Consider the following 23,600-nt stretch of genomic DNA (forward strand, 5'->3'; position numbering starts at 1 on the left):
GTAATAGTAAATATGTATGTATTTAGGTAAATCAGTTTCCTCTCAAATGACTTCTCAATTAGCAGTACAACTATAAAAACATAGGGTTATCTGAATAAATTAAATTGTACAACTCCACTACTAAAACAATATAAAGTGGCATTCATTTCCTCAACTTTTCTAAAGCTGGTGAATCCAAATGACAGTGTGTATATATATACACATATACACACATACATGTACATATGCACTAATAAGGAACATATTGGGTGGCATGTTACTGAAAATTGAGGCAGACAGGCTAGACTCAAGGACCTTATGAACATCTGCAATCATCTGCTTAAGGAAGAGGTAGGTCAATTTTTATTTCTATCTTAAAAGTACCAGACTGATCTAGTATCAATAGATAGACCTGAGCTCTGGATGAAATATACCTAAAACCACAAAGTTTTTGGCCCATAAAATGCATTTCACTGAGTCTTTACATATGCCCAGAGCATAATTAAGCAAAGGTGGAAAGTTATTATTATTTTTTTTACACAGTAGGGGCAAAGAGCCTCATAAATATAAATAACTTTTGAAGTATATAAAATGTCTGTCATCAGGTCTCAGTTCAAATACTACCTCCTTAGAGATCTTCCTTGACACCCTACCCAGAAAACTGTTCTACTGAATGAATCATTGTTTTCTTTTCCTAACACCATTCTCTGAAATATCTTGTTCATTCATCTATTAACTTGTTTATTGTCTAGCTATAGAATTAAGGCTCTGTGAAAACAGAAATCCTATAGGTATTGCTCACCACTGTATTTCTAGTAGCTGCTAGGCATTATTTGAATATTATTTGAATAATCAGTTGAATAAATGAATTCCAGTGTATATGATATATCAAAATATACCAAGAGATAGAAAAGCATCCCCCACCATGTACACATACACACACTTACCTGGATGACATAGTGTTTCTAATTTTTTTAAGGTTATTATTCTAAATCAGAGGTGGAATATTTTGCTGCTTTAAAGACAAATGATATATATTGCAGTAAAAATTACTTAAGTCTATTCAAATTGAGTAACTTTGATGGGAAAATACTTTAAATTAATATTTTTGGTAAAATAACCCCAAAACTACCCCTTAGTGTCTCCCATAACTCTTATATCAGTTAAAAATAATCAGATAAAACAGCTTTAAACATGGTAATTTATTTTATGCAGTTGTTTAAATCCATTGTTTAAAAATGTTCAAAAGGCACTTTAAAAAACATATTTAAAAATACATCTTTTCTGATTTATTGGTGGATCACTTAAAATAAGCAAGTCACCACACATTTTTAAACCATTCATAACACTACTACCTTACATAACTTTTAAATTCCAAAACACAAATATTCACTGTGTAATGTAACACACTGCTTAGCAGTAAGATTAGTTTCCCTCTAATAAATACTGTATATGGAATATTAATTGGTAGGGCTCTGCAAAGTTATTTAAACTGAACTGATATAAACTAAAAACTAGAGGTAAAAGGAGTTGAGACAGAGCACTATTCACTTCTGAAACTAGTTTTAGAGTTGGTTTCTCTAGACAGAATTTGTAAAGTTTTTAAAATCTGTATTAAAACTTCTATTTCAACTCCAATATATAAACGTAGTCATATTCTTAAATCAATAGAGGTTATATTTAGCATAAAATAAACCACAGGTTGTTCCCCAGATTGCTTAAGAATGTTTCTGTCAGCCCTACAATAAAGTAGAGAAATGAGGCAAATGAGTTTTTTTGGTTTGTTTTTGAGAAAAAGGTGTAGAGGAAATGGAATCCAAATAACTTTAGTTCATTTAGTAATCATTTATCTAGAATTAGTTTAAAACTGTAGACTTTTAAGTAGGGCAAATATCCTTAGAGCCAGCAGGCATTATTCTTAGACTTTTTATTTCCAATCTCCTAGGGAAATCTAAAGTTAATAGGTATAAAATTATTAGTAAGTGATACAAATTCTAATCACTAATTACAGCCAAATTAACCTTGCAAAAGCAGCATTAGGGGTAGTTAGGAAATGGAAATTAGTTGTAAAGAAAATAAAGGGCAACAAATACAAAGAAGAAGAAATTGTCAAAGACAGAATACTCTAATGAACTGAATCAAATGAAGAACAAAAGGATAGACTTGATCTAATCAATAAAGTGAGGCATTTTTTTTCAAGTCTCAATCTGGAAATACTATAGTTCGATAGGCTCAAGGAAGTGAAAAATTCATACTCAAGAAACAATTATGAAAATAATCAGTTAACAAATTTAATGCTCAAATGCAATTACTGTATTTCAAAAAATACTAAAAACTGGCCAGTAATTTATTTTGAATTCTTACAGTAACAAAAATTCCTCTGAAATTTAAGATATTTAAAAACAAATAATTGAACTCTGGGACAAAAATCTGCTTTGTATCATCTATGAACTTCTCACTTGAAATATAAGTTTACTGTTACTGGGAAACATAAAGATAGCAAAAGCCTTATGTTTTGAGACCACACTAAAATAATTTATCCAAATGACAAAGATCTTAATTTAAAAGATGGTAAGTTACCATCATGAAATCTGCTTGTATGTTCTCTACTGAATACTTGGATAATTTTTTGCTGTATTAGGACAGTCAACTGACTCTTGAAAGTGATGAAATTTTGATCATATTGAATTAGCAGAAAAACATTCTGCATATTATAAAGCAGTATTTTGCTACCTCCATTTAAAGTTTTTTACTAACAATTGGAAAGTTTTTTTTACTAACAAGTGAGGACACTCATTTAGGTATGCTTTTAAAGAATTACGTACAGTACTTAAACTCTTCCTGCCCCAATTGTTAAATTACTAAACTTGGAGAATTACATATGTTACTGTGGGCCCTGGTATTAGTCAATCTGAAAAAGCTAAAGAATTTTGTCAAAAAATGAATGATCCACGGACCCTTTAAGTTATCTTTAAAGTCTCTCACATTTAATATGGTGTGATCTTGGGAGGACACAGATTTAAAACATCCTTCATCTAAATCTTTGAAAGATACCCTACTTGTGGGGCAATAAATCTTTAGCACATTCCAACAATCAATTTGCATCAGATTGGTTCCCAAACTAGAATGAATAGGACTCACCTGGAGGGCTTGTTTAAAAGACAGCTGCTAGCCTCTACCCCTGGAGCTTCTGACTCAGGTCTGAGGTGGGGCCCAGGAGAGGTTGCATTTGCAAGTTCCCAGATGATGCAAATACTACTAGTTGGGAACAACACTTTGAGAACCACTGACCAAAGGAATCTGGTAAGAATGCATACTAATGGGCCTCATGCTAGAATCAGAATTTCTGGGACTGGAGTCTTGAAATCTGCATTTTAACAAGTTCCCAGGGAAGAGTAGAAGAACCACAATTTGAGAGTCACTATGACAATCTGGCTGGTTAATTTGTCTATTACTGGCTGATGTATGAGATCACACATGTTAATAAGTAAAAATGGAAAGAAATAGTGCTAAATGACTAACCTCAAGGCTGACATGGTACAAAGAATACACAGGCTTTCAGCATAAATCCTGGCTCTGTTACTTACTTGCTCTGTGACAGTGGAAAAATTACTTTAATTCTTTGAGCCTCAGTTTTCTCATCTACGATACAGGAAGAACACCCAATTTGTGAAGATTAACACTAATGTACACAGAATATCTAAAGCACACTACGTGGCACACAGTAGGCATTAGATAAAAACTAGCTATTACTTATTATAAGAAATGTATGAAATAAGTCCTTCAATATCTAATTTGATTAAAGCAGATTTTTTTCATTCATTTAGAACAAATATTTACACTCTAAGGTAACAGAATAGTAAAACCTTATACTTATTGCTCCATAGTCTGGGCCAGACAAGTATTCTAAAAGTTGTACATATATTCACTCATTTAATCCTCATAAAAATCCTGTGAGGTAGATAGTATTACTGTCCCTTAAGATGAGAAAATTGAGGCACAGAGAGAGATTAAGTAAATTGCTCAAGGTTACAAAACTAGTAAGTGATAGATCAAGAATTTAAACCCAGGCAGTCTGACTCCAGACCCCAGGATTCATCACAATGTTAACTTCCTATGAGTAAATTTTAAGGTTTTTATAGAAAGTAGTATACATGGACTGTAAAATTCATATCCACACCAAGGTGAAGAGTTGTTCAAAGAATAGAATGAATGCCTTGAAATTCTGGCAGGTGATAGTGTCATGAAAACAACAAAAGACAATTTAAGGTAAAAACTGGTGTGACTTTTCACTGTGTGGACAGAGTAATCCATAATTACCACTAATTGTCACCAAGATGAACATCCTTTCAATATACCACCCAAAGAGATGACGATTTTGACATGTTTTGGCACAATAAATATAAACTCTTTAGCTAAGCAGCAGATTCAATGGCATGACAACCATGTAAAATTAGCATAATGATAAACATAAACAATGTAAATCATTTGTAACATTTAAGATAATCTTACAGAAAGTCTGCAAAATATTCTTGTATGATATACTCAGATAATATTGCTAAAGAAAACAAAACTTAAAATTTTCTTTCCTTCCAGAAATTCTTTAAATAGAAAGTCACTAAAATTAGAATGAAATATTTATGAATATATTTTTGATGACAGTGTTGAATTGGGTATTCTGCTGTTAGAATTATCCACTGGCAAAACCAAACACCAAAAAAAACCCCAAACAAACAAACAAAAAACCACCCCAAATAATAAGTCAGCATCAAAATTCAGGCAGTTATGCATGAATTAAGTATTTGGTCTTTTAATATCTGGCATATTTCAGTTTCCTTAAGCACTCTGTTTTTCTAATGTTTTTAGTCAACTCTCGTCAAAATTGTACATTCAAATTATTTTGCCAGTGTAACTAATAGCCACCTCAGAGCCTAAAAATGAATGTCTAAACTTTGCTTTAAATAAGTTATTAAAGGCACAAACAAATTCTCATCTCTCAACAGGATGATAACAAAAGGAACTATAATTATGTAGTTGGAAAGAGTTTTAAATAATCAATTTAAAATGTCACTTAGTAATTCCTGAGAGTGGAACTGATCTAAGAAAAGCATCCCCAAATAGCATTAAATTTACTATTTATTAATTACCCACAATTAACAATGGGTAAATTTGGGAACAAAATATTTTAAAATGCATGTTTATAGAATGCTATTAATACTTTGAGTAAATAAATATTAATAATTAAAATTGTATTCAAAATAAACATATTTAGAAGAGAGACAACGGGGACTCAGTAAAACATTAACTACTAATTAGAACCAAGTATATAATACAGTCAAAGACCATATAATTTCAAAATGTGGTTTTATTAATGCACTTTAGGATAAGTGCCATTCTTATTTTACCTTGTCTGGAAGAAATACTGCCAATTACAGTCACAGGAAATTTTCATTAGACAAAACCTGCATGTATGAGTGTGTGTGGGGGGGGTTTTGTTCATTTATATCATACTGCTCATGTCTTGAGTTTATAAATAACATTAAGCAACACTGTTTCCTTCTAAAATTTTCTTTAAGGCAGATCTATTTAGCATCATCTGTGTTATTAATATGTGCAGTGTAGTTTTAGAAAATTTAAATGTTCTAGTTTCTCAGTGAAAATAATACATGTGGTCAAGAAGAGAAAACAAAAATCTTGTTTCTAGTCCCTCTGCCTGGCCACATTTTAAAAACACAAGTTTTTCAGATATATTTATATATTACTGTATCAAAACACATTTTAACAGACTTCACAGCTCACTTAAAGCTTCAGTTTACAGTCATTCATATGAAAGATTTCTAATATGGAATGTTCACTTAGAAAGAATTCCTCACTGGGATTCCAGTGTTCTGTATCAGAAATGTAGAAGTTCTTCAGTGCAATGCTAGACATTTTACCTCTTCATTTATGTTTTTCTTTCAAGAGTTCTCATTTTACTTTTGGGTCTTCATTTTTGTATGCTCGACTTATTTCTTTTAGTATATTCTCAGGTAAGGCAGGTTGATATCTGTATAAATAACCATATGGACGAAGATGATAAACGAGGTATTCTAACTCATACATAGTTGTAGGATCAACATAGTGAAAAGAAACTGCAAGATCAGAACAGCAACCAGGACCCTAAAAAAGTAGCAGAAACAGGCATTATTAAGAAACAGTACATAATTAACACACAATATTCACATACTGATAAAGGAAACATTAATTTTAACAGAATCCAAGCATTAAAGTTGGCAAGGTAAAGCAGAGGCACCTTATTTATTAGACCTGTGGAAGAAACCAAGAGTTTTTAGAGTTCTTAATGATTTAAAACTAAACATGAAAACCACTAAAATATATCGACCTGAAATAATATTCTTTCATATTCTATAGTGTTTTCACTGAAAAAAATCTTGAGACTTCCTCAAATGAAAGGGGCAGCTATACAAAGGATGAAGCTCTATTTCCAAGTTTTGCTTTCAAACTTCACATGTTCTCACCCTAACTTTTTGCGTGGCTCAACCTCACAAAGACACCTTTGGAGCATTCAATGACTACAAAACCCTTGCCCATTATGTGTCTGAAACTAATACTTCATCTGCACATCAACCCAAACAGTACAATATTTAAGAGAGGAAGTACTGAGTCAAATCTAAGTTTGAATTCAAAGTTTGTCTACTAGGGTCAAATTCTGCCTACTAGTGTATGACCTTGGGCAAGTTACTTAATCTCTATAAGCTTCAATTTCCCCATCTGCAAAAGATGGTTACTTAAAGGAGATAATGTATATAAAATGCTTGGAATCAGCTTGGCCTATAGTAAATTCTCAATAAATGTTGACATTATTGACAAAATAATCACATTTAGGTGGTCCTCAGTAAGTAGGTCAAAGTTAAACATTTGTCCAGATATAGATTCCTAACAGAGTTGGTATGAGAACAGGTCTAAAAAAGACAAAAACAAGATAATAAAAAAAATACAACATAAAAAAAGGCAAGAACATAACAAAAACAAAACAAAAAACAAAACTGGCCCCAGAATTAAACAGTTGTAAGATTATTTTGGTATCTAGGGGCGCCTGGGTGGCTCAGTTGGTTAAGCGACTGCCTTCGGCTCAGGTCATGATCCTGGAGTCCCCGGATCGAGTCCCGCGTCAGACTCCCTGCTCGGTGGGGAGTCTGCTTTGTCCTCTGACCCTATCCCCTCTCATGTGTTCTCTCTCTCATTCTCTCTCTGTCAAATAAATAAATAAAATCTTAAAAAAAAAAAAAAAGATTATTTTGGTATCTAGAAAATGTTTCACCCAGGTGATTTCAACAAAACTTCAGACTCTATCTAGTGTCTTTGCAAGGACCTAAGAAGAAAGATATTCTGGCAAGTTCCCAGAGAAGATTCATACTGAACATTTAATAATTCATGTCTGGAAGTAGGTAGCTTACGATGCAGTATAAATTATAAGGGAATTGTCCACTGTATTTTCTCTGGCTTTCTCTCTGAACTTTCCTTTGAAACAAACACCGGATATGTGGAGTTTCTGGACAACCACGTAGGCACTAGAAAATTATTTGGTGCCTACTTCTTAACACCGTTAGGCAATGTAAGGATAGGAACAAATCTGAAAAGTAAAATGATAAGTCAACTTGTGATCATCAAACCAGCTCTGTCCAATAGATATACGTGAGCCACATGATGCAGTTCAAAATCTAGAAGCCAGATTTAAAAAGAAAAAAAAAGGAATTAATTTGAATATATTTCAAATGAATAAATCCTATTATTCTTTTTTCAATATGCAATCAATATCTTAAAAATTATTAATGAAATCATTCTTTTTATTTGTGCTAGGTTCTTGAAATCAGGAATGAATTTTATACTGACAGCACATCTTAATTTGGTCTAGCCACATTTCAAGTACGCAACAGTCACACCTGGCTACTGGCTACTATACTGGCCAGTACATATTAAACTAAAAAGACTAGACCAATAGCAGTGAATTTTAAATTGCTGATCCTCTCTGAAAGCAACTTTATATGACCCTGAAACACTATAATAATATTTTTGGTAAGATTTACTGCATTATGTTTCATTCTATTGCATTACTGTTTTTTTTACTAGATGACGAGGATACTGTTACTACGATTTATAAGCAATAAAAACACAGTAAAAGAAAACAGCTATAACTATTAGAAACAAAACAGTTCTTTGCATATAATAATGGCTACTACCTAAACTCAAGAGAGTCAAGTAAAAAATCATCAGATATAGAGAATCCAGGAACAGAGCCAGATTTTAAAGATGCTTTTAAGAAACAACAGCTTTTATATATATACTAGTTAATTACAAAGGAGCCCAAGTAGAACAGTAGTGAAAATATTAAAAACATAAGATACTTAAGAAGAAATAAAATCTGGAGAAATCTATAAAGTTACTAAAAGACCTAAAATAAATTTTAAAAATCCCAGGCAAAGGTATTGTCCCTAAATTGAAAAATTAATACATAAACATAAAGGCATGAGTGTTACCAAGACAATTTGAAAGAAAAAGAGATATAAAGTATAGGAATATACACTCTTAGAGTAATAATTTCAAAATTCTGTAAAGCTACAAGGTTTAAGACGATATGGTGCTGAGGCAAAACCAAATAGGATGACAGAACAGAACTGTAATACCAGACACCAATCCTACTACTGTAAGTAACACTACAGTATATGATAAAGGGGATTATTTTAAATCACTACTGAAAATAAGATTTGGTTAAAAAATGGTACTGGAAAAATCAGTTAACAATTTGGAAAAATCAGGAGCTCTCAACCTTAACCATATATCAGTAAGTTTCAGATGGGTTATAGTTAATGTAGTTAGAACTGAGGAACAGAATAAACCCTATTTGATCATTTCTGACCTATAAAAAAGGCAATTTCACATATAGGGGCATATGTACATATGTGTGTATGTGTACATGTGTGTGTGTATATGTGTGTGTGTATATATATATACACACTATTACATGAAGACTATTACACACATATACACTATTTTAAATCCTCTGTATTAAGACTGATTATAAATTCTCTGATGAAGTCTATTCCTAGGGAGCAGACTTTAGTCCTAGGGAATAAACTCACTTCTAGGGAAGTGAGAAGGTGGTGTGAAAAGGGAACTGCATGAAGAGTAAGTTCTAAACAACCAATTTAAGAACATAACTCTTTGATCAGCTGTATATCTCACACACTGACTTGCTAAAATAAAAATTTTCCACACTGTGTTTTCCATGATTACTACAGAGCAAAAGTGTATGTATGAAATTTAGAATAACTCTGAAAATAGTAACTTACTTATGGAAAACAAAATTTATTAAATGATGGATAAGTATTAATAGAAGTTGGATTTCACATGTGTTTGTATTGAACCTCCTGGGAGAGAAGAGGCAACATTAGAAAGCTGGGTCAATTTTGGTCCTTCCAAGTCTATTTTATTGTCTTCTATATAACTGAATAAATTTTTATAGAAAGAACATAAAATTTTGCATCCATTTTAAAAACCACTACAATTTAAATAAAAGATGCACCATAGAAATATTTATTTTGTTCATATAAAGTATATTGTTAGGTATACTCTATCTGTAGGTGGGAACTGTGTGTAGCACTCTTAAAGGAAAGAAGGATATTTTACTGGTTACAAAATAGTGACAATTATCATGTCCCTTTGCTATTACTGTATGTAGCAGATACTCTCAGTAAAATGTGCATTTAGGTGTCTTTGTTATATCTATTTGTAATGTTCTTAAATTTGGATATATTTTTATGTGGGAAAGGGTACAGCATTAAGAAGGGAAGAGGTCAAGTAATCTTGGAATGGTCAGATTATACTAAGAAAAGTTTACATCAAAAAAAAAAATTCAGGGGCATCTGGGTAGCTCAGTCGGTTAAGCATCTGCCTTTGGCTCTGGTCATGATCCCAGGGTTCTGGAATCAAGCCCCGCGTTGGGCTCCCTGCTCAGTAGGGAGTCTGCTCCTCCTTTTCCCTCTCCCTCTGCCACTCCCCCCGCCCCCACTGTGCTCTCTCTCGCTTATGCTCTCTCTCCTTCTCTCTCAAATAAATAAAATCTTTAAAAAAAAAATCAAAGTAGTACCTCACTAGAACAAAACAAAAATAGACTATCACAGACCAGAATTAGGAATACATCTGTTTTACAGTCTAGGAAACTGTTGCATCCACAAGAGCAATAAAATGCTAGCATAAGGTTTCAAACAGATTCATTACGTAGAACTGAACTTTAAACTATTTATTAAAGTGGAATTTTATCCCAACAGCAGAATATTTATTCTAACATCCCTCAGCCCCACCCCCCAACCCTTTGGGGCACACATTAATCATGGAGGGGAACTCATGATGAAATCACAAGAGTTTATAATCAGCATGGTTTGTAATATTGCCTAGACTATTTTTCAGGACAAACTACTTGACTTTTCTGATCCTCAGTTCTGTCACCTATTAAATGCAGAACTACTGTTAGGAATTACTGTGTCTGTGTAAGTACCAAGAACATACTGGTAATTGCAGTAGTGATTTGCTTCAACATTTCCTTTTAAAGCTGATTGTCTAAAGATTGGGTCAAATGTTCTAGGTCAAAGTTTCTTAACCTCAGTGTTACTGACATTTTAGTCCAGATAATTCTTTATTGTGGGGAGCCATCCTGTGCATTGTGAGATGTTTGGCATCTAGTGGGTTTACAATCTTGTGGGTTTCTACCCACTAGATGCCAGTAGCAACCTCCACCCAATGCCAGTCTCCCAGTTAACAACCAAAAATGTCTCCAGAATTTGCCAAATGTGCTCTGGGAGGCAAAAAAGCCTGCAGTTGAGAAGCACTGTCCTAGATAATGATTTGAAAACACTGGCTTGTGAAAATGAAAATGCTAGCATGAAGTGTATTATTTGTATCTTAGGGCCAGAAAAAAGGTGGCATAGAGTACTAATGACTTGCCTATATGCATTATTAATCAATAACAGATCTGAATCTAAAAGCTAGGTTTCGTGATTCCTGATGTCCTTCAGTCAGTCACTCACTGCTGCAATGCTCCTAACAGTGATGAATGGGAAACAATCTACTAAATGTGTATCAGTAGGTGAATGGATAAATTACATATGCTCATGTTAGATTACAGAGCAGCCTAAATTAATGAAGCACATACATATAATAATGTGGATACATTTTAATGTTGTATGAAAAGGGCAAATGTTCAAGGATATTTATGGATTAATTCTATTTATTTAAAAACCTAAAAAACAATACTATATATTACTTACGGATACATAAACATGTATGAAAAAAGATACAAACGTACATGGTGATGACGAATATTAAATTCATGATAGTGGTTAGCACTGAGGAAGAAGATAAGAAAACTAGATTGGGGAGGTATACACAGGCCTCAACTGTATCTATAACCTTCTCTTTTTTTTTAAAGATTTTATTTATTTGACAGAGACAGACACAGCGAGAGGGAACCCAAGCAGGGGGAGAGGGAGAAGCAGGCTTCCCGCGGAGCAGGGAGCCCAATGCGGGGCTCGATCCCAGGACCCTGGGATTATGACCTGAGCCGAAGGCAGATGCTTAACGACTGAGCCACTCAGGCGCCCCTATACCTTTTTCTTTTAAAAAAGGAAGCAAATGTGGCAAAAGATTAACATATGGTAAAGCTAGTTGGTGGGTATAAGATATTAATTCTTCTTAAACATTTAGCTGAGATATTTAATAAAATAATGTATTTTAGATAAAATCCTCAGGAATGGAGGCTAAGGTGTCAAATGAGAGGTAAGGCTTATTACATGCTTACAGTGTGATAGGCACTGTATTATACTGTAATCACAACTGAATGAAACAGGTAAATCTGGTCCATTTTACAAATGAGGCAACTCAGGCTCAGAAATTGGGCAAATTCTGTCCATCGAAGGTCACTGAACTATTAAGCGGGAGAAAACTTGAATCTAGGTCTTTCTAAACCTCAAAGTCTTTTCACATATTGTTCCTAAAGCCCAGGAGGCTCTTCACACAGCCTACTCTCTAACCTCACTCAGATTTCTGTTCAGAAGTCACCTCTTAGAGACACCTTCTTTAATCACCCAAACTAGGGTGCCCCACTCCACTCTGGGTCATTCTCTATCCCCTCACTTGGCTTTATTTTACCTTAGGACACTTATCACTACCTCAAATCATATTTTATCTTTATTAGTCTGCCTGTTTACTGTATGTCTCTGTATCCAGAATGTAGATTCATAATATACTGTTATAAGGTTCACAAGAACTGGAACTTGGCCATATTTATTGCTATGTTTTTAATGCGTGACATAGGCAATAAATAGTAGGTAACAGTAGCAATATTTACTGAGTTACTAGTGCTGACACTCATGTTCTCATCTATTTTGTTATACATCGCCACTCTATATAAAAGGAGTAAAGGAGATTCTTAGTTTTTGGTACCAAAGAAACACATTATTTTCTAGTTTTTTTTTTTAAGTAAACAAAAGTTAGTCTAAGTATTTATACAGTAATAAAATTTTTAAACTTACCTCTACAGGAGGATAATAGTTATAATTCCAATACCAAAAGGTTCTAGGTAGATAACCCTTGATTAAGTGGTGTTCTGGTACAAAGGGATGAAAAGTTTCTTTTCCAATGGTATCTCTGGAATCTCCCGCTTCTACATTTATAATTTCCATGCACTTGCCCAATGCTAAGTCTTCGATGGAGGAACTATGTGTACATTTCTCTGTTTTAAATGCATCAACAAATCTCTTCAACGCTTCTTTGCTCAGTACATATCCTGCTCCTCCACTCATGTAGCCCTGCTTTACATAGGGCTTAAATCTTCTCCCAAAGTAAATGGGTTCTTCAGGATTATATTTTGAGAGTAGCCATCTCAAATTATCCAGTATAACATATGTATCATCATCTGCTTTCATAAACCAATCAGCATCTTCTAAATAATGATCATGAACATACTGAAAAGCTTTAATTGTTTTCCAGTATAGTTGGTCTCTGCCTTCCCTGGTTTTTAATCCCACAGCAGGGAAGTCTTTATCTTCTTCTGAACTCATAAACAACACTTTATTACAACGCTGGGCCCATGTAGCTTTGACGTGTTTGGCCTTTTTCTCTAGATTTTGAGGCCCTGTCATAACCCAGCAAAGAATTTTAACCTTTCGATAGAGGTTTTCAGCGATGTCTGTATTCTCATCTATTAAACAAAAAATTTTTAGAGTTATATTTACATAGATGTAAAATTCAAATAAATTATATTGAAGAAAAATTTTCTTAAACAATTTCAAAAACCCCCTCCTGTTCACCTTTCTACCATCAGTAATTTAGCTGAAACAAAGTAAAACTCAACCTTATATGAACTGACATTCTGATTTATTGGTTTCATGTCAGTTTTATCCAGGAGATCCATTGCAGTTAACAAGAATTGCCACTATAACTTAAATTCTTACTATTTGAACTGTGGTTCATTGACCAAACAGCATCAGCATCACTTGGGAGCTTGTTAGAAATGCAACATCTCAGGCCCCACCCTAGACCTACTCGATTTGAATTTGCATTTTAACAAGTTCTCCTGGAGATTGGTATACATATAAAGCACGGTCTTACACAGTATCTGCTTTTCACTTCATTCGACAAAGAAAGCTTCAACTAGTTCTCAACAGAACACTGACAGGAATTTCTTGCACCTCTAAATAAACTTCTGAAGGACAGAAAAGACATGCTGCTGAAATAATTCATTTTGGAGTCCACAAGATTCACTATTACGAATTTATACAAGTATCTTTAGGTGGCTTTAAAAAAGGCTCTCATGACTACCCCAGTTTGAAGAAGAGGAGTTAATGCAGCATTGAGGTTACTTTTGATAGTAACATATTTCATTCTAACATGCAAATCCATCAGTCAGAAACAGAACAGGTAGCAATAGTATTTCCAAGATTGTCTAGAGCAGTGTTTTTCAAAGTACTCCTTTGTAAAGAAATAGGGAGCCATGCCAGAATATAAAGCACATATTACTTCTTCCTCCAAAAAAGTCCACTTAACTAAGCAGTGAGCTTAAATGAGCTACATCCTGGTGCAAGCTCCTTATCTGGGTGCAGACTGGTAACAAACAATTCAGACCATCAGGCCAGGATCACATATTGAGTATCACTGGTTTAAAGGAAGAGTCCAATTTTAAGATTCTAGATCAGTGCTTGGTGAAGGATCAATTTTTATTTCTAATAGTTAGAGACCTATACTTTTATAAATATGCTAAAAATGAATTACTAGAAAAACAAAACTAAAAAAAGAAATATAAAATACAAATCCTAATTCTTATGTTTTGATTTAGACAAAATTACTCTGTTAAATTACCCTGAAAGTTTCTGTGTAGTCCCATTTTCAATACTTATGTAGTTGTGGACCAGCACGAGTCTGCAAAACCACACTTTTTGTAGTAATGCTGTAGGCAGAATCCTAAGGAAGCATATCCTTAAAGTTAAAGTCAACCAGTGAGTTACAAAAACTTAGTCCTGTGAAAAATTAGCAACTGGAGGCATAAATTTCTAGTTAACTGATGGTTGGGTGAGGTTGGGCATGGAATTTTCGAAAATATTCTCATATCCTTCTGAAAATCAATAATTCACAATTCAAAAACAGACAGAATCACCACCCTTCAGTCAGAGAGCATTCACATTTCATGTACTTGAGGAGCCCAATCTCCTGGCTATAGATAAACTAAATACTGGATGCAGAGGGAAAATGGTAGATTCAGGAATTCTCAATGTTTCAATTTGAACAAGACAACCTTCTCCCCACTGCTGGGATCTGGTAGATATTCTTTCTCATTCTGTAATTATTCCTTCATTAATTACTTTGTAGGCATGTGCTGGCTCAGGAGATGAAAAGATGAGTACGACACATGTCCTGCTACAGAAGAACTCAGTCTTGTAGTGGACCTTGGCATGCTAAAATAGAGGTATGTAAAAGGATTCAATGTGCTGCAGAAAAAGAAAGCAGTGGCTGATAAATCCTATAGAGCAATGAAACGGGAACCTGGCTGGAACAGAGAAGAGATAAAGTAAAATCAGGGAAAACAGAGATGATGCAGAAAATAGGTCTTTAAATGAGCAGAAGCTCATTTTACATTTTACACAGTAAGAAAGGACAAAAGGTATAGTGAAGTTTGGTTGAGTGCAGGTACATGGGTATAACTGAAGGCCTGAACTAGGGGAAATGAACTGAGAGAGGAAATTTGAAAAATGGTAAAGAGGCAGAATGCTGGAACTTATGACAAATGGGATTGATTGGTAAGTGAAGGAAAATACCTACCATGACTTCATAGTTTCTAGCTTAGACAGATGTGGACCATTACGCAGGACAAGTAGGGACCTAATAAATGTGCCTGCACTGACCTGACACACCCTACTGGTAGAGAAGCATGGCGCCAATCCTTTAACAATCCAGAGCAAGGCTATAGAGCAAGTGTCCAGTGATCGAACTGCTCTATGATAAGAACACAGAGCACCTACTCAGAGCTGAATCAGTTATATAAACATTTATATAACATGACATAATTTGTAATAGTATGCATGTGCTTGCTAGTTCATATAACTCAACCAGGATGTAGTACACTTCATCCCTCAGCCTCTGCTTGGTATTTACTACCAAAAAGATAAAAGAAACAATTCTTAATGGAGCGACCCTCTGCAACTCAGAATTCCAATTGTTTCCAAGCTGCTGTATTCTTTATTGTCAAATAAATAACATTTGTAGAGATCTTTGAATTACGTTAATGTTTTTTCACAGTGTTTGGAACTGGGCTAAGATAAAGACAGTAAAGAATAGATGGAAGCCAAAACTATGGGAATTGATGATATCACACAAGCAAAGAGACAGCTAAGGGACAGAAACTTGGAGAAAACCAACATTTAAATGTTGGCACGTAGGGGACGCAATTGAGAACATCCGGTTAGAGGTAGGTAACCAAAAGAAAATGAAGTCATTATAACATATCCTTAGTTTCTACCTCCCTAGATTTTTATGCCTCTTAAAAGGTGAAAAGACTAGTTATATTAGTTACTGATAAAAATATAAGTTGAAAAAATATAAATTGAGATTTATATATACCTCTTGAGTTTCTCTAGAACAAGACTAAGCAAAAACTAAGACCAAAACAAGACAATAGCAAAAACACTAAAGACACAGATATAAACCATGACAACAAAATCAGACTAAATAAGTATTTTCAAAAAAAATCTAATCTGAAAAGTTTTGCCTTCCCCCAAATTACAGTTTCTGAACTGTCTCTATTTAAAAATAAATTCAAAATTAATATCTTACTCCCTAAATAAATCTGGGTTTTAGCAATTTCCTTCCTGAGGCAAACCAAGAGCTGTCATTAAATATTGGGAATTAAGCTCATTTTCATCAAAAAATATTGTGTACAACAAAATTCACATAAATAGCTTTTTCCAATTCTCAGAACACACAGACTGAAAAATACTATTTGTTTACTCCTTAATAAAGTGAACCATACCTTTATGTTGGCTAGAATCTTCATTGAAGTTCATCTGTCCTTCTAGATGATTTTGTCCATTATCATCTGAGTGCCTAGCATGAGGATCATTATGAAGAATATTAGGCTGGGTATCACCCTGTTCTCCCAACAAAATACTAAATAGCTGAGAACATAAAACAAATCCAATTGCTGATCCACAAAGGAAGGTTAAAAAATTCAGCCAAGATTTAGAGGCCATTTCCCGAAAGTGTATTTCTGTAAGAAAAAAATTAGCAGCATGTTATAAATTATAAAGCAAATATACATACCATGAGTAAAAAACTTGATAACTTAAAAAAAAAAACCACAAAAAACACACAAAAAAACAAGTTGATAACTTTGAGCCATATGGGAAAGTTAATTCCTTCCATATAGGAGAACATTTCTGAGAATATTTAACTTTTATCCCTTTAGTTGATGCTAAAGCACACCTTGTGGACAATTCAATAAAATAGATGAGTAATAAGTTGGAGAATCATTGTAGGTGGGGCATGGGTAAATAGGTCAGTATTTACACACAGAATTTCCTCTTCTTCCCATCAGAATCCTCTGTGAACCCAAGCCTGCTTTCCATGTTCTTTTTCTTTTTTGCTGTCAAAATACTTAAATTTACCTTTTTTCTCTTTTATATTATATGGTATATATTATATATAAATTAATATGTATGATATAATATCCCACAAGATATTACTATTATCATTAAAACAAATGACATAAGTGGTACAAAATTGTGAGGAGGACACAGAGAGTTTGTGTTCTAAAATCATTTTGTTGTCCAGAAGTGGTGAAAGTACTAATGTTAAACTTTAAAAGACTAAGGATGTATAATGTAATTGCTAGTATAATCATTACAATAAATAGTAAATGAATATATAACTAAAACAGAAAAAAATGAAATAATAAAATAATCAAAAGCAAGACAAGGAAAAAAGAGCAGTATATAAAGAATAGATGAAATAAATAGAAAACAAATAGTGATATGATTGATTTTAACGCAAATATATGTAAAAGATAAAGATGGCCAGCCAGACTACAGAAAAAAAAAAACCCAACTACATGTTGCTAATAGGAGACACATTAAGTATATTCAGAAAGTTAAGAGCAAAAGAATGGGAAAAGATCACTTACAAAAATAAAGTATGCAGTTATCAAAATAAATTAGTGGTTACATAGTTTATCTTCCTGATATTCACCAAGCTTTACATTTTTTATTTACATACTTTTTTGTATTAATATATACTATAGTAAAAAATTTATATAAAAATACCTTCATGTGACCTTTTACTTTATCCCTTTTAATACATGTTTAATATATGTATATTTAATGCAAATATATTTATCCTCAAATCTATAAGTAAAATTGTCATGTCATGGAACTACACCATGCTCATCTTATATCTCGGATCTCAGGCTCTCTCTTGAATAGTTTTTCAAGTTTGAGAAGGATGACCCCAGGGGGAAGCCAAGGTAAAGGAGACAGAGTATGAGCAAAGTTGCTCAGTAATACAGGAGATGTAAATTACCCACATGAAACTGGCAGGCACTTGTTTACTTACTTCCTTTGCTCTATTAACTTGCATTCTAAGGTTCAGAAAGGTAGGCCTTCATGGGTGAAGACTATGTATGTTCCACCAACTCCCCTATATAAAATTTCCCAGAGGAAAAGCAGAAACAAGATTACCCAGTCTTGCTGCTATTTTCCCTGAGAGGAGGTCTCAAATTCTCCTTTGCTACTGTCTTCTTTTCCCCACTTAGATTGGTTTTTAGTGAAATCCTTATACACAAAAGGTGTAATCTGCAATTCCAGGGAAAATATCCCTCCTGGTTTAAGTGATTCTTTTGAAACTCTAAAAACCTGAAGATTATTTGCAAATGATATAATCTGATAAAGGGTCAATATCTGAAATATAGAAATAACTTCTACAACTCCACATCAAAAAACTCCATATAATCTGATTAAAAATGCGCAGAGGACCTGAAGGGATATTTTTCCAAAGAAGATATATAAATAGTCAACAGATACATGAAAAGATGCTAAACATCATTAATCATCAGGGAAATGCAAGTCAAAACCACAATGAGAGATCACCTCACACCTGTTAGAATGGCCAGAATCAAAAGGCAAGAAATAACAAGTGTTGGTCAGGATACGGAGAAAAAGGAACCCTTGTATACTGCTGGTGCAGCCACTGTGGAAAACAGTATGGATGTTCCTCAAGGAATTAAAAATAGAATTACCATATGATCCAGTAATTCCACTTACTGGATATTTATCCAAAGAAAATAAAAAATACTAGTAGGAAAAGATATGTGCACCCCTATGTATACGGAAGCATTATTTATAATAGCCAAGATATGAAAGCAACCCAAGTGCCCATCCATAGATGACAAGATAAAGAAGATGTGGGATGGACAGATGGATGGGGACACACGGACACACACACGAATATTACTCAGCAGTGAAAAAGAATGAGGTCTGCCCATTTCCAACAACATGGGTAGATCTAGAGGGTATAATGCTAAATGAAATAAGTCAGAGAAAGACAAATACCATATGGTTTCACCCATATGTGTAATTTAAGAAACAAAACAAGCAAAGAAAAAAAGAGACAAGAAACAGAGCCTTAAATACAGAGAATTGGTGGTTGGCAGAAAAGAGGTGGGGGGGATGGGTGAAACAGATAAAGGAAACTAAGAGTACACTTATTGTGATGAGTACTGAGTAATGTATAGAATTGTTGAATCATTATATAAGAAAGAAAAGCTGAAGAGAACTATTCAAGAACCTGGAATTCTTTAAAGTAAGAGTGTATATTACTAAGAATTTACCCACAAGAGAGGTAATTTGAAAATTCCATAAATTGCAAACATGAAGCCAAGAGAAGTGAATGAAAGGTGTCATAATGCCAATTTTCTTATGGTAAATGTAAAAAGATTAGCAGAGTAAGACTGAAGCAATAACCCTGAAGGAAGGCTATTAAGGTAACATTAGCAGACACTTAAACTGAGATATCCTCTAAGAGCCACACTGTGTAATTTCCCACATCTGATTCTCTGACACTCTGCCTTCTAGCACACTGGTTTTGATTTTCTTTTTGTACTGGCCGTGACTTTCCTCACCTTAATACCAGATACAATCACTTCACAGTCTCAGAAGGGCACAGTCCAAATGAATTCTCCACTGCTACAGAAGCAACAGTCACACAGAGCACTGTGACTGAGAAGGAGAAGCACTGCGAGACAGTGACTATATCAAATAAGTGCTGATCCAGCTCCAGTAACTATGAAAACTAACCTGCCACCCCACCATTTTCCAAAAGACATTGAGTTTCAGAACAAGTCTACTTCTGCAGCATGGAGGATTTATTGTTTGTAGTAAACTAGTGACATATTTATGGATACGGTTTTCTTAGCTGAGGTGGCACTTTTTTAGCAACACACCTGTTATGGGGTGAGTGGAGGGAAAATTGACTTCCTGATGTTAAAATTTTGTTTTTAATTAAAAAATATCTTGTGATGCTATTGGATGGCTACCATCCTCTTACCCCTCCTCCTCCAGAGCATTATCAACCTGCATATGCTGGCTCATCCCTGTTGCTTTACTCCATACTCTTCCAATTTCAAAGACTCTTGCCTTTAGACTAAATTTCTGTTTACTCTGATTTTTCTTTCTTGTTCCTGGGATAAAATAGCCATCTCAAATGGGTACAACGCACCCAAAACCTTACTCTGATTTTTGACAAAAATCAGCACCCTCAACTCTTCAGATTCTTAACAAGAGTGCTGAAATAGGCCAGACAGGAAGACCTTGTGTAACTAAGTTGCACATTACAGGGGCTTCTAAGATATTAAAATTAAGAGGAGGGAAGTTCTCATTGCCAACTGTTCTCCAAACCTGGTATGTAATCAGAATTATCTGAGGAGCATTTTAAAAATATAGATTTTCAGGCATCACAATTGAGATTTCATTTGCAAAAGAAGGTCTGGGACAACTAAAATTTGTATTTTTTACTTTATTTTTTAAGGGACAGCTTTGTGTTATTCATTGTAAAAAAGAAATCAAGCAATATAGAACAATGTGAAAAAGATAAAAATCACCCCAAATCCCATCACTCAGAAACAACTATCATTAACATTTAGTAATATTATAGATATGAATAACATCTTTATAAATAACAGAGATGGAAGGAGATAACTGTGGCTAACAGTTGAGCCCTGTATTAAGAGCTTTATGTGGGTTAACTGTAAACCATAAACGAGGGACTATCAATCTCATTTTACAAACTCAGACAGAAAGGTTTGTAAACTTCCCAGGGTCACACTAGCAATATGAATCAAGAATTCAGATTCTTAACCATTTTACAGTAGTTTTACAGAATTGGAATGAATGTTAGTTCATGCTATTTTAAAGATTTAACGTAAGTTAGATTTACTTGAATGTATAGGAAAAAACGGAAATTAAATGAATCTAAATGAACTCTGAAAGTCAGCTAAGCATTTTTAATATGACTCCTCTCCTCTAAATGATCCTTCTAAAGACAAGAAAAAGACTATGAAAAATATAAAGCAATCTGAGGCCCTTTTTTAAAACTACCTATTTCAATTTTAGATAGTTCCTATTAACTTCTTGCTGTGAGAAATGTGGAAATCAGCACATATATACTCTCCCCCACTCCAACCTTCAACCACCACCACCCTGATCAGTCAGCAGCTATCAACATGAAGGCAAGACCCACCACTAGCAAAAAGATTATGACTCACTGAAAGCTCAGATGATGGTTAGCATTTTTTAGCAATAAAGTATATTTTAATAAGGTAAATTAAGGTATGTACATTGTTTCTTAAGATATAATGCTACTGCATCCTTAACACACTACACTACAGTATAAACATAACTTTTATATGCATGGGGAAACCAAAAATTCATCTGACTTGCTTTACTGTGATATTTGCTTTACTGCAGTGGTCTGGAACTGAACTCGCAATATTTCTGAGGTATTCCTGTACTATATGAATCATTCAGGAAGTTAAGCAGAACTTAAATCCTTCTTTTATGTAAAAGTTTGATACCAATCTCTGACAGAGCCCAAAATATAGATAGAATTAAAAAAAAAAAATCAGTCTAATCTCACTCCAAAATAATACACCATCAAAGGGAATGCAGCCCAAACATTAATGGTTATCTTAAGTTGGGTCCTCAGAAAGGAAACCATGAAATGAGGCCTTTGTGTGAAAGTGTTTTATTAGAAAATATTCCCTGGGGACACCTGGGTGGCTCAGTCAGTTAAGCATCTGCTTTTGGTTCAGGTCATGATCCCAGGGTCCTGGGAGGGAGTCCCACATCAGGCTCTTTGCTCAGTGGGGAACCTGCTTCTCCCTCTGTCTGCTGCTTCCCCTGCTTGTGCGTGCTCTCTCTCTCTGGCAAATAAATAAAATAAAATCTTAAAAAAAAGAATTAAAAAAAAAGTATTCCCTGGAAAAACTTCTAGGGAAGTAGGACAGGGAAGGAAAGAAGTCATGCAAAGTTCCATGGGAAGTAATTTTAGCTCCATCCCCTACGGTAGTTTTAGAGGCAATGCAAGCCGCATCTCAGAGTTGTACTCACATAATTAAACATTGGTTAAGGGCTGTTCTTAGGAAATAAGCTTTCCAGACACTCTCATAGCTTGTACATTGGCAAAACTGGCTCTGGCAGTGTGAGGGCAGCCCAGCAACAAAGAACCTTAGGAAATAGATAATGGGAATGAATATACATTAGGAGCCTGTGAACAGAAAGGAGATACAGGCCCTTGGACAAAGTATTAGCATCATCTGCTACAGCAACTTTATGATTTGGAAAGTTAAAAATCACTTGGTTTGGTTTTGCTCTATGGAATCCCCAAAAGGTTCAGCAATCAATCATTCTAGTTCAATCATTGTATAGTGAAGAATACTGCACAGCCTAACAATGCGTATAGAAATTTTAATTAGCTTTTTAGTATCTACTCTAAAATATAAATAGCCACTTAAGAATCACCAGGTATTTTAAGGGAAGCCTCTAATACGAAAGAAAAAAATCAACAAAGTCCAATTTAAAGCAACTTGGAAGAGATGATATAATGAGATGAAAACTAAGAAAATCCCAATCATTGATATCCTGAGAGATTAAAAAATGTCATGCCATTTTATTCATGAAATAAGTTAATAGCTTTAAAAAAATTATGAGGACAAAAAGAACTCCACAACAAATTAAACTTAAGAAAATAAAAAACCTGAATAGAACAGCCGCAGGATAAAGTTAAGGAAGTTACCCTCAAAGTAAGCAAAACAAAAAGATAAGGTGATGGAAAATAAAGAGAGAAAATTGATAACTAAAGATCAGTTTACTGGTACAGATAAAAAAGAGTGAAGGAAATCTACAATCAAATACTTCAAAGACATTTCCAGATTGAAAGGCTCCAATGACAGCTAATATTCTGAACAAAAACAGACCCACAAAGATACAGTATCAGGTAATTTCAGAACAATTTGGCCAAAGAAACCATTCTGCAAGCTTGCAGAGAAAGGGAAAGAGGCAGAGACAAGAATTAAATGTTTTTTTTTTTTATTTTAATTTTTTAAAAAGATTTTATTACTTGAGAGAGAAAGTGAGAGACAGAGCATGAGCAGAGGGGGAGGGGCAGAGGCAGAGGGGAGAAGCAGACTCCCCGTTGAGCAGGGAGCCCAACACCACACGGGGCTTGATCCCAGGAGCCCGGGATCATGACCTGAGCCTAAGGCAGACACTTAATCAACTGAGCCACTGAGGCACCCCAAGAATTAAATGGTTTTAGACTTTCAAACAGCAACACTGAAAGCTAGAAGGCAATGGATAAAATCCTTCAAAATTCTGAGGAAAAATTATTTCCAACCTAGAATTTTAGACACAGCCAAACTATCCAAGGATCAAATCCATATCGCTTACTTGGTACCCAAGACTGGCTCTAGTTCACCTTCCTGCTTTCTTATTTCTCATACTCCCTTACTGCAAAGACCATTCAGCCAT

At 34.3% G+C, this 23,600-nt stretch overlaps 1 protein-coding gene across 1 annotated transcript in view; it reads right to left on the reverse strand.

Moving 5' to 3' along the window:
* Positions 1 to 1,166: 1,166 nt before the first annotated feature.
* C1GALT1 (core 1 synthase, glycoprotein-N-acetylgalactosamine 3-beta-galactosyltransferase 1) overlaps positions 1,167 to 23,600 on the reverse strand; it is a 33,368-nt gene continuing 10,934 nt past the window's right edge. Inside the window, exons 2-4 of the mRNA XM_045864664.3 lie at positions 16,556 to 16,792; positions 12,567 to 13,234; positions 1,167 to 6,138 (exon numbers count right to left, since the gene is read on the reverse strand). Of these exons, the coding sequence (XP_045720620.1) occupies positions 5,947 to 6,138; positions 12,567 to 13,234; positions 16,556 to 16,792 (1,097 nt within the window). The 3' untranslated portion in view covers positions 1,167 to 5,946. The remainder of the gene's footprint in view (positions 6,139 to 12,566; positions 13,235 to 16,555; positions 16,793 to 23,600) is intronic.

The sequence above is a fragment of the Mirounga angustirostris genome, unplaced genomic scaffold (assembly GCF_029215605.1).
Source record: "Mirounga angustirostris isolate CCGP_5_RB_7025 unplaced genomic scaffold, mMirAng1.0.hap1 SCAF_12, whole genome shotgun sequence".
Lineage (NCBI taxonomy): Eukaryota > Metazoa > Chordata > Mammalia > Carnivora > Phocidae > Mirounga > Mirounga angustirostris.